Source organism: Oryzias latipes, chromosome 24 (genome assembly GCF_053564925.1).
Source record: "Oryzias latipes strain Hd-rR chromosome 24, Olatipes_Hd-rR_3.1".
Classification (NCBI taxonomy): Eukaryota; Metazoa; Chordata; class Actinopteri; order Beloniformes; family Adrianichthyidae; genus Oryzias; species Oryzias latipes.
Window position 1 is genome coordinate 2,767,069 of NC_136260.1, and position 12,463 is coordinate 2,779,531.

A 12,463-nucleotide genomic window follows, 5' to 3' on the forward strand; every position below is an offset into this window, starting at 1 on the left:
AATTATCTAATTCAGTCCATGTAATTTCAATAACGACAGGTTAGATTCTAGTGGACAGGAAAGAGACAGACATGAAAAACTTTGAGACACTTGTCATAGGACAACGTGACATTTGTTAACTTCAGCAATGAGACAAGAGGGAACAAATGGACTTAAAGTAAATCCATTGAACATCTGTTGTAGAACAGAAAAGATTAGTTTATTATTGCTGCAGAGAGACAACGGAAAGAAGACAAAGATGAAAACACTGGAACATCCAGAGGAGTGTTGGAGTCCAGAAAGCAGTCCTGATGAGCAAAAAGAATCAAAGAAAGCAAATATAAGAGCAGAGACAGAGAAAACAGGAACAAGTTTGGCAACAGAAGATCAGGTAAAGGCCTTGTACAGAGAGATGACCACAGTGAACCGACAAAGAGGCATGATGAGAATTCAGGCCATAATAAAGTGTTGCCTAGGTGCATTGCAGCACTCGGGCTGCAATCAATCTTTTGCTGATGCAGCCGTGTTACTTTTGTTTATGGGCGTATACTCTTCATTCGCCGTCATTAAAATCTCAGACTCCGTTGGCGATCCATTGAGAATTTCTTTATGTACCTGCTGTGCACGTGCGTTAACCCAGGGTGACCAAGTGGAGTGTAATTACGCCAACTCATATCCGGTCTTTTGGAACCGACATACCCAGAGTAAGCAAGTTCAGGTGGATTTCAGCCAGAGTTCAGGCTTAAAGTCAGGGTAGTTTAAACATGCTTTCTGGAATACCCCCCTGCTGTACTCAGAAGAAACAGTCTGGGGGTGATTATCTCTGAGTTCAGAGTTTCCCACATGGAAAGTTAACCAAGATTTCTGGAACAGACCCCTGATCTGCTCTTTCCTTTCAAAGAACGAGGGAGGGGAGCTTTTCCAGTCTTCAGAGCACATGTTGATTCCCAAATTGTAAATGATAATCTGAGTAGGCTGTAGAAGAAATGGGATGCTCATGCTGAGCACATCTGACTGTTGTGGCAGCATCACACACTTGTTAATTTTGCCTGGAGATGTCTGCTGAGGATTCCTGAGGAGGAAGAGCCTCACTCCCCCAATCAGACACAGCTCTCATTCCTCCACATTGACTTGTCAGCTTCACACTCTGCTCCTCTGCAGGATGTGGACTCAACTACCACAAACGCTGCGCCTTCAAGATCCCCAACAATTGCAGTGGAATGAGGAAGAGGCGTCCATCCAACGTGTCCCTGCCGGGCTCCATCATGAGCGTGTCTCGCCCGCCTTCTGCTGATCTCTCCCCGATGCCACAGGAAGAGGTGACGTGCAGATGTTCTTGTCCAAACTCACATTAAGGGTGGGGTGGGATTTCATTGGGTGTCAAGATTGAGTATCTTCCTTTTGCCTTTTGTTCCTTTTTACAGACGCATCAGAACTAAAACCAACAGACTCAAAAACAGCTTCTTTCCCAAGGCAATAACCATGCTTGACTCCAAAATACTCAGATAAAATTTACCACAGCCCATACCAATGTGTATGTTTTAAACTTGTCAACACTTCCCACCCTCATGCTGCTTTTGCACATCTGACATGTTTACATCTGTACATATCACTCTGCACATAATGACAGACATTTTCTAAATGTTCACATTTCCTTTGTACATATTGACATGTTTTATAATATACTTTATAAGATTTCCTTTTGCACTGCAATGGTGACTTCTCCAATTTCATTGTCCAAGTGGACAATGTCAATCAAGGGGTATCTGTCCACGCCATTGATTAGATTAGATTAGATTTGCTTTATTGTCATTGTCCGTTGTACAATGAAATTGAAGCATCACCATTTCAGTGCAAGAATAGCAAGGAATAACGATGTATAATATTAAATAATCAGTATATACAAGTGTACAAAAATATAAACTGTAATAAGAATGTCTGAAATTTGTGTACAAATGTGCATACAAAATTGGGTGCAGACATGTCAGATGTGCAAGAGGTAGCAATGAGGTAGAGTGTTGATGTTGTTGAAAGAGTAAGTGGACAGAAGTCTGGATAAGCATATACACACACACCATATATATATATATATATATATATATATATATATATATATATATATATATATATATATATATATATATATATATATATATATATATATATATATATATATATATATATATATATATATATATATATATATATATATATATATATATATATATATATATAAATAAAACATTGGGAGGCAGAAAGAGAGTCAGACAATTTTTGACTAACTCAGGCTTAAGAACAGGTAGAAGTAGAATACAATATTTCCTCACATTGGAGTAGATCAGTTAAGTCACAATCTTCACCTTCCGGGAAGAGTCTGCGCTGCCCGCCCCCCCTCCCCCCCAGGCTAACACAGACACCCACTTTCTCCGGTGATCAGCTAAACGCTTTTGTAAGGCTCCACGATATGCACATCCATCTTTGCAAAAGTTTGGAGGATGTTTGTTTTCGTGGGAAAAACACAGACACGCTGCCAAGGTCGACTCTAGGCTGACATCATGAAATGGAGAGAAAAGCAGAACCTCAGAGAACAAGTCGTCTTACTTAAGGGTAGAAAAATTAACAGCAAAAATAACTCATATTGCATTTAAAGAAATCCTTTTTAACCAACCAAAGGTAATACATTCTCCTCTATACTGTATGGATATAGTTTACTCCTAAATGCTTTTAAGAAAAACATGGTATAGGCCCTTTGACAAGGCCTACTTGAAGCGAATGGATATCTCAGTTGGTTATAAGTAGGTAATCAGGGAACACATGGGAAATCACGGTTCGATTCCCAGGGGGCGTGATGAGCTTCATCCAGTGTAGGTCCTTGGGCAAGACCCTTAGCCAAATGGGGGCCTAAGTCTGGGTCCAGACAAAACAGGGGGACCGGCACAGGGGGACCCAGACAGGATTGTGTCAGGAAGGACATCCGGTGAAAACTTTTTCCCAAACATTTTCCCCAACTACCTAGATGTGTTTCTGGCTTCCATGTTAAAAACTCTCAACGTTCACGTGTAGTTACGCAAAATTTTACAACTGTTTTCCGGCGCTACATACAAAACGCGTGGCCGTTGAACACACATTGGCAGCTAAATCAGGTCAAACTTTGACCAATCTGGGACTCTGGTTTGGAGGAGACACGGTGAAACTCACCAGAGTACCTGGTTTATCTGATGAGTCCAGACACGGTGATGAGGCTGACAATATCTGCGTAAACAGGCTGCTCTCCTGACATTGATGGTAATCCATATCTGCAATTGCCGTTTTGTGCCCAAATCATGAGATTTGCACCACTTTGACAAATCACACCAAGCTTCTTCCTACTGTAGGTGGGGGACATGCTCTAGTAGACAGTAGAAAAAGAAGAAGCCCCTCCCTGCTTGTCCACTCTGAGAGCCATGGGCTGAATGCGCATTCAAGAGCGCGCATCATGTGCCTGGTGTGTACGTAGCTTAAGGATTAAAATCTTCAAACATAAGAAAATTAATTTCAATTGGTAAACATGATGCCCATCTTTGTTTTTACATTGCAACTTAGTAATTCCAGCTTGTCAACATGACAACACATCAACATTTCTTCTTCCATTTTTTCACAAAGTTATACCATGCAATCATCTGAGCAAGACCACAGAGCTGAATTCTAACCACACAGACTCCTTTTCTGGTCACAGTGCAGGCTTTTTCTGGTTCAGGTTCACGTGGCGTGTTCTGAAGATGAGCTGCAGCTGCTGCAGTTTGCAGAAAGGGAGATGAAGCAGCTTCCTGCACTGTTTCAGCGAGATGTCAGTGCAAGTCACAAGCAGCAGAAAACACACACACATGCACACCCAGACGCACACACACATACATACACACACATGTACTTCTTATAAAGAGTTTTAACAGCACATCTTGACAGTACAACTATCTTGCGTCTTGTTGCTTTGCTCAGTCTTACCAAGACAGGAAACTGTCTTATACAGCCTCACTGCGGTAGCAGAGTTTGGCTGATCCCCACAAGGTGCTTTAAGATCCATTCTTTGTCGATTTTTTTTGTCATTTCTTCTCTTTTGCCTGTCTATGTATCTGGAGTGTGCCACTACACTCACTGTCTCACACATAATTGTACGAGTCCAGTCTGTCCCTGCATGTGATTGGCTAAATGGGGCATCTTTGGTACTCTAATGTTTTATCTGAATGGATTTTAAGCAGAGTTGATCAATAGAGACTACAGATTCGGCTCTCTCCAACAGGAGTCGGCTCTTTTCGTTTGCTATAAAGCATCAGCTCTTAAAGCCAGCTCCTTCACAAGCAAGACATCGCTACAGCACTCTGCCCTAGTATTCAAAGGGAGATAGAGAGTGAAAGATAGTTTGTGTGTGTATATATGTATGTAAATATATATATCTAGATATGTATATAGTATTTTTTTAAAGAAAAAAAGACACAGTTTCAGGGTTGAAGAGTACTTGTCAATTTGTTGGTTTGTTCTCCAACACAAACATTGAAGGAGAACAAAGCAGTTTACATTGTAAAATGTTGAGCTCAATCTCTGGCTGTGATTTTTTATTTTTTTATTGTATCTGAGAGATTTTATCTCCCTACATCGCCACTTCCTTAGGCTGTCTGGAAGCTGAACTCTCTCCCAGCCCTGCCCCCACTCCCCTCTTGTTGCCCCGTTGCCCTCCTGCTCTGCTGATCCCTGACATACACACGTCATCTACCTCATCAGCACCAACTGCACCTTCCACCAGTCCTCCAGTGCCGTAAAAAATTAAGTTAAACAAGGAACTAAACTACAGTCACTTTATTTTTTCTCTCATTTTTTACATTCATGTTATTTATTCTACTATTTATAGCCTATTTATAGTAGGGTTGGGCGATGTCCCTTAAATTGGCCATTGACGATGTTTGCTGTCAACCATCGGGATGGACGATGACATCATCGGGGGTATTTTTACATTTTTCGTTCTTATATAACTGCTATTCGTTTTTTTGCTTTTTTCATTTTATTTCCCAACTAATGACTCATCCGCGATGATCCAGTATAAACTGAGGGAAGTGACTCTAACAAAAAAAGTAACAAACAAAATAGAAAAGAAGTAGTCCGCTCCCGCACTTCACTAGTGAAGTGGACCGGCGGAGTGCGGACTTAAAGCTTTGTGTTTGAAGGGGGGGGGTGTTACATGAGCGGTATGTGTGTGAGATTTAAGACTGCGATCCGTCCCGCAGCTCTAGGGGTACATGCAACCGAACTCAGAACCGGGTCTAAAAGTGTGTGTCTGAGCACAGCTCGGATCGTCAGCACACACAGCGGTTTGAGCTTCAAAGCAGAAATGTCGCTCAGTCCTTAGAAAACATTCAAACAATCACGCGGATTTGTGTTTCCAGTCGTGTCCCGACTAATAAAGGCTAATGTTATTCACAGCAAGCAGCACCACCCAAAGCTAATGTTGTTAGCCCGTGTTAGCATACTGCTAATCCTGGCTTCGTTCAGAAAAAGCACTGACCACACGGATTAAAATTCAAATGATGAGCGAACAGGTGTTTCATAATAACCGTAACATTATTAAAAGCACGTTTAGAAGATCATCTCGTATTTTACCGAGCTGACATGTCAATATATATAGCCGCTCGGCGCTGTTTAACATTGTTTTGTATTGAATTGTTACATTCAATAAAGTTTGGAGAAAAAAAAAGCCGCTCGGCGGAGTTTATATCCTTCCGTTTTTCAAACCCTACTGCGCATGTGCGAATGATTTATTCCGACGGAAAGTGTGACCTTAGTGAACGGTTTTATATTTTGAAAACATTTTTCTGGGCCCATGTACACGGTTGGATTCTAATCCGACCATTGATCCCATCAAGATATTTTTCACATGTAACCGCGTCTTATGGTGTCGATGCGCAACGTGGCGGGGGCGTGGCATCACGATGGTGGTCTCTCCATCGGGATGTCAGTCACCCATCACGATGGACGATGATATCGTCCATCGGCACAACCCTAATTTATAGTTTGTTTATTGTTTCATTGTGCAATTTGAAGTTGTTTCCCCGTTTAAACTGAAGCTGAAGAGAAACGGAATTTCAATTCTATGCATGTGGAAACATTGTAGAGATTGACAATAAAGTTACTTTGACTTTGATTAGTGGATGAAGTTGTGTTAGGATAATGTTGTGGGTATTAATTGAATATTGTAAAGATCAGAACATTTCAAATTCTGAAGGGACTGACTGACTGTGTTTCAAAAACTGAATGTTTCTGAAACGGTTGTGAAGAACTGCAGCTGACTGTCACATGCTTGGTGCTGCTGCAGCACAGCAGCCTCTGCTCCACAGCCACACAGGCCCCTCATTGTTTTTCTGCACAGATAAGCTGCTTTCACGCCTCAGTCTCTGTCAGTTCTTTTATCAACCTAAACCAAAGCAGCAGGATTTATAGGAGCTTCAGTGTTCTGATCGAAACCCTTTTATTGTGCGTTCAAACTCAAAAATGAAAGGTTTCATGAACTTTGTGCTCCATGAATGAATCATGTCACATGTGTTTGTATCAGGAAACAGCTGCTGGTTCACTTTAGTTTTTTGGAGGTTAGGATTTTGTCCTGCAGGATGTTTCTGTGTACTTCTGTTAGTATTTTATTGCATTGCGGTGTAATTATTGTACGTTAAAACACATTTCAATTATCACTTAACCCTTGTGCTATCCTAGGCACTTTAACGTTGGGAGTGGGGTCATCTAGACCCACTAGACAGTGCTCTGAACCTTTTTTCTTCAATGATTTGTGATCTTCACTGGTGTCCATGGATTACATGAAATCTTTCCACCTTTATCCACCTTTGTCATGGTAGGGAGAACACGTCAATGCAAGGGGGGTCATCTAAGAAAGCACAAGGGTTAAGAAGGGATAACTCTATTTGATTATTAACAGTTCATTTTTTCACAACCAAACAAACAAATTATCTATGAAAGCTATGAAAAAGGATTCTGAATAAAGTTAAATGTAATGGAGAATCTGAAATGTTTGGCCCCAAGCTCCAGACATGGGAAGTCTGTTCCAATTGGTGGTTCAAAGATTTGAGTCATTTTTAGGGAGGGAGGGAGGAGCAGTTTATTTCAATTCAGTTTTATTTTTATAGCCCAATATTACAACACAGTTGTCTCAAAGTGCTTCACTAGGTGTAACATAAAAACTGGACATCTCTGCCCTTAGACCCTCCATCGCGGTCAGGAAAAACTCCTAAAAACTCAGATTCCAGAAAAACGAAGAAACCTCAGGGGTGTCCACATGAAGCAGGGTTCCTCCCCCAGGACGGACAGGCGGTGTACCAGAACTCATAGAGATAATTAATTTATGTGACTCTACAACTACATGTTTAAATAGTCCAGGAGATGAGCTTCATCCAGATGGAGTTGGGGATACAAGACGAGCTAGAGACGAGGGGAGTGGGAGAGGGGGACAATACATGAATTGCACTGCACCAAACAGAGACATGGAGGACTGAATGATAAATAAATGATCAAGATGAGAGTAGAAATAGATGAGAGTAGAGGACAGAACCCCAGTGCACCATACTTTCCCCAGCTTCAAACTTCTAGCAGCCTACTAATAATGTTATTATTGAAATTTAATTTAAACCTGTTAATAGTAAGTTGCATGCACTATGGCAGTGTTTTTCAACCCTGGTCCTCAAGGCACACTGTCCTGCATGTTTTCCATGTTGCCCTGTTTATTTGCACCTGACTCAGCTCATCATCAGGCTCTGCAGACGCCTGACAATGACAGTCATGAAAGGCAGGTGTGTTTGAGCAGGGTTGGATTGAAAAATGCAGGACATAGCGCCCAGAGGACAAGGGTTAGGAAACACTGCTCTAGGGCAACTATAGAGAATGGTAATAATAAAAACAATAATAGAAATTCTACATTTTTAGCATATCAATGGAGTTCATGATCCTGCAGGCAGGTCAACACCCACTTTTCTGTGGACATGGAAAGGTAGCCGGCTGCTGAAGAGTCAAAAGTCAAAGCAACAAGTTTGTTATCATTTTTGATGACGTGATTCTGGCTGTTAAACTGTAACTCTATAACATAAACAGCAGTGGCCCCCTAACACCATCTTCCTGATGAACTACATATAGCAGCGCCTGCACTTCCTGCTGTAAAGAGTCCCCCCACCCTCACTACCTGGGCCATTGGACTGCTCAATACCAAACCATAACACCCTGAAATGTTAACATGTTTGAAGTTGGGTGTAAATAACTACAGGTTACAATGCAGATCCATATTTATCAGGAAATGTGAGGTTTTAATAGATATTACATTTGCGCATTAACTTCAAAGACATTCCAACATTCATTGAGTCAAGCATGTTCCTGAAGCATTTGTCAACAAAATTAAGCTTAAGATTGCATTCATGAGTTGTTGTTTTTAAATTCGAATAGTTGTAAATGTTTTTAAAGTTTTGTTTAAGTAATTTTTTTGTTTTACTGTTAATTGTGGTGTTTTGAAAGGCGCTTTTAAATAAAATAAATAAGTGTTATTAAATCAGCAGCAGATGTAAAAATACAGTTTAAAGAGTCTACATCATGCAAAATCAACTTTTTAAGCCCTTGAGTGTTTTGTAATGATTATTCCTCACTATAAACAACCATAAAGTGGTATTTTGACCATTTATGCATTTCTGTTTTCCTTTAAAAACATGTTCTCTGAGAACCAGCCCCTCCCAATCCACGAAAACAAGTGGGTTCTCACATTGTGACATCACAAAGTGAGGAAGAGTCTGTGCTGCCAGCCCTGCCCCCAGGCTAAAACACACGCCCACTTTCCCCACAGAGCTAGTGGCGATCAGCTAAATGCTTTTCATTTCATTTTGGATGTTGTTTGTTTTCGTGGGAGAAACAAAGACATGCTGCTTAGGTCGGCTCTAGATTGACGTCATAAAATGGGCGGCACCCGCAAGGAGTGAAAGGCGGAGCCTCATAGATCATGTCGTCTTTCTTCCTGATTGGAAAATAACTAGTATTTAATAAAAATGTGTTCATTTGTGTGCCACAGGTGATAACTGGATTATCATACAATGATGGGGTTTACTATAAAAGGCTGAAGAATATCATGGTATATAGGCCCTTTAGAAAAGCATGTAGATGTGACGTAGAAGCTACTAGCAGGCCACACACCCTTGCTTTGATTGGTCTATATGTTAAACATTTCATGAACTACAAATGACAAAAATTCCACCTGAAATATTAAGTATGTTAAATTATGAGAAATAATAAGGCAGAAGAGGAAGGTTGACTCGTGAACACACTGAATTCAGGGATCTTTGATGTAGAGAAGTGACTGAAATGTAGTCTCAGTCATTGGTTTGTTTGTGTTTCTAAAAACAAAAAGAAATCTGTGTGCATCAATAATGCTCATTTGACCTCTAGCCATTCTAACAAATATTTGCTTGAAACTAACTTGGTTTTTCTTCTCCAACAGCGCCCCCTCATGGGTGCAGGGAAGCGTAACTCACTGATGAGTGGGCGTCCAATCTGGATGGAGAAGATGGTCCTCGGTCGAGTTAAAGTTCCTCACACCTTTTCCGTTCACACCTACACCCGTCCCACCATCTGCCAGTACTGCAAACGGCTGCTGAAAGGCCTCTTCAGGCAGGGGCTGCAGTGCAAAGGTGCAAGCTTCGCTCTGGTTGCTAAATGAGCAGCCCCAGTGTCACGTCATGGCAGATATTTTCTACTTCTAGGTAGAATTTGAAAACCTCTTTTTGATTTTCTGCAGATTGTAAGTTTAACTGCCATAAGAGATGTGCCAGCAAAGTGCCCCGAGATTGTCTGGGAGAGGTGGACTTTAATGGAGGTGAGTCTATTCACTTCAGCTGGACTCTATTTCAAACGCAAGAGTTAAAAAAAAAAAAAGGAAACCACATTTGTGCTGAACTGGAACCAACACAAAGAAGCAAACACAGACATCATAGAGGTTTTACCGTTTGTCTCGGTTCCAAAAGCCCCATGTGTGGCAGGATTTCTACTGGAAAACTGCATCTCCTGTAAAATGCATGTGTGAATGCTGAAGCTGATGATATGATAAAGAATTTAGACTCCAAGTCACTTATTTAATGCAGACTTGGCTAAAAAGGTTGAACCCAGCCAAACTGCAAACACTGTTTGAAGGAAAAGCCTTTAGTTCATTTCTGTTATAAACATTCATTCAGTTAATGGTGATTTAAAGTTAGGAGATGGTTGGTCATTTATGCTATACTGCTTTGAAGGCAGAAATCAACTTTTTTAGGAACAAGCAAAAGCAATGTCAAAAGCATAACGAGGGAATGTCAGAATGTCATTCTTCATTAAGTGTTATAGACCTCCATTTCTTTTCTTAGTCTTCTTGGTGTTTGCATGGTCCCCTTGTGAGCAAAAAAGGCTTCAGGAGCAGACCTGGACCACCAAAACCATGGTTCAAGAGACTGTTTATGCTAATGAGTGGGTTTTGGTTAGCATTTCAACAAAGCCCACTGAGTCCATTAAGACTTAAAAGTAAAATTATCCTGTCAATTTAAACATCATTATTAAGACAAAAATCACAAAGTATAATTTAAGATAAAGAGGACCAAGTGGTGGAAGTTTAAAAATGGTTTTGAGAGAGGAGGTGAAACAGACTTTAGGAGATCAGGAGGTTCTTCCAGATGACTGGAGAACTACAGCTAAAGTGATCAGAGAGACTGGGAGGAAGGTTCTTGGTGTTTCCTCTGGAATCAAGAAAGAAAATTAGGGAACTTGATGGTGGAATGAAGAAGTTCAGGAGTTTGGTAAGGAGAAAACGTTTGCTAAGAAGAAGTGGAACTCTGAAAGAAGGCAGGAGTACAGGGAGATGGTAAAGGTTAAATAAAGGTCAAATGAGGACTTGAAAAACTGATAGAGAAAATATTAAGGACAATTAGAGACGGAGAAAATTTGTGGTTTAGTCAGCAAAACTTTTATTTTTTATTCTTTAGTTTCTTTATTTGAAACCTTTTATGTCCAATTCTTTTTCTCAGAGCCGCTGAGTCCCAGTCTGGACTCCGAAGTGACAATGGAGGTGGACAATGACATCAACAGTGATGGTCAGAGCATGGACGAACAGGATGAGCTCTCCACCTCAGAAGACAAACTCTTCTTCATGGAGGGTCCCTGCACTGATACCGAGAAAGATGATGAAACCATCAGAGCAATCAGGTAAAAACAAAACAAAACATTACTTTATTTCTCTTTTTTACTACTTTATTATTCTAATGAGGTATGATGTAGTGATCATACTTTAGGAAAACTATCCATCCATCCATCATTCTATGTTCGTCACCTAATCTGGAAACAAGTTGTAGGGGCAACAGTCTAAGAAAAAATGCCCAGACTTTCCTCTCCCTGGCCACTTCCTTCAGCTCCTCTGGGAGCATTCCAAGGCGAGCTGAGAGACGTAGTCTCCCCAACCTTTCCTTGGTCCTCCCCATGGTCCCCCGCCCAGTTGGACATGCCTGGAACACTTCCCCAGGGAGGAGTCCAGAAAGCTTGAATCCCAAGTATTCAAGACACATGGTTGAAGGTCGCCTGAAACGACTACAGTGTTGATCATTGACCTAATGCCTACGGCGTCCTGGTTCCCTCACACACTGATTAACCCTCCTGTGTTTGAATATGGTGTCACATTTCATGACGGACACAGAAGTCCAACAACAGAACACCACTCAGATTCAGACCAGAGAGACATTCCTTTCAATCACATTCTTCTCATGCCCATGTGGGCAATGACAAGGACGCCGATTGAGTCTCCCGTTGGGGTGAGACACAGAAGGGTCACGGACTCTGAACAACTGTTTGATCCGTTGACAGAACCTGATGTGGTGGGGGTCTCTGCTATTCAATAGGGGAAGATAATCCAAGATAATAGTCAGGCTGGAAGATAAAGACAACAACTGGAATCAGAAAACAAGAAAGGCCAAAGTGAGTCTTTAACGGATGTGGACTCATTCAGCATCACTAAACACTAGCTAATGGACTGGCGAGTTAGGTCAGATAATGGGGATGATGCGGGGGTTATCGCTGAGCCACTCTTTGTTTGGCTCATCACCTGGGACCTGTCTGCAAGGGGAGAAGTAAAAACCTTTGGTATTATGAGAGCTCTGGACGCATATAACAGAAAGATAATGCTATTCCCCTCTTCAAATGACCCTGTATTCATAAACATTGTAAAAATGCATTTTATTTACTCCAAAATGTTTTGTCAGGAAGCCCATTTTTTCTCCTAAAATCATATTTGTAGGAGCGACTTTGAGTGTGATGTGCTTTTGTGCAGCCCGTCCACCAGCAGCAACATCCCCCTGATGCGGGTGGTTCAGTCCATCAAACACACCAAGAGGAAGAGCTCCACAGTGGTGAAAGAGGGCTGGATGGTGCATTATACCAGCAGGGACAACCTGGTTAGAACACACAG

At 41.3% G+C, this 12,463-nt stretch overlaps 1 protein-coding gene across 3 annotated transcripts in view; it reads left to right on the forward strand.

Annotated features, from left to right (window-relative positions):
* LOC101171628 (serine/threonine-protein kinase D3) overlaps window positions 1-12,463 on the forward strand; it is a 49,482-nt gene that overhangs the window by 23,979 nt on the left and 13,040 nt on the right. For all 3 annotated transcript variants that reach the window (XM_011492091.4, XM_011492090.4, XM_078943108.1), the window contains exons 5-9: window positions 1,141-1,298; window positions 9,482-9,671; window positions 9,779-9,856; window positions 11,034-11,211; window positions 12,326-12,449. In XM_011492091.4, coding sequence (XP_011490393.1) covers window positions 1,141-1,298; window positions 9,482-9,671; window positions 9,779-9,856; window positions 11,034-11,211; window positions 12,326-12,449 — 728 coding nt within the window. The remainder of the gene's footprint in view (window positions 1-1,140; window positions 1,299-9,481; window positions 9,672-9,778; window positions 9,857-11,033; window positions 11,212-12,325; window positions 12,450-12,463) is intronic.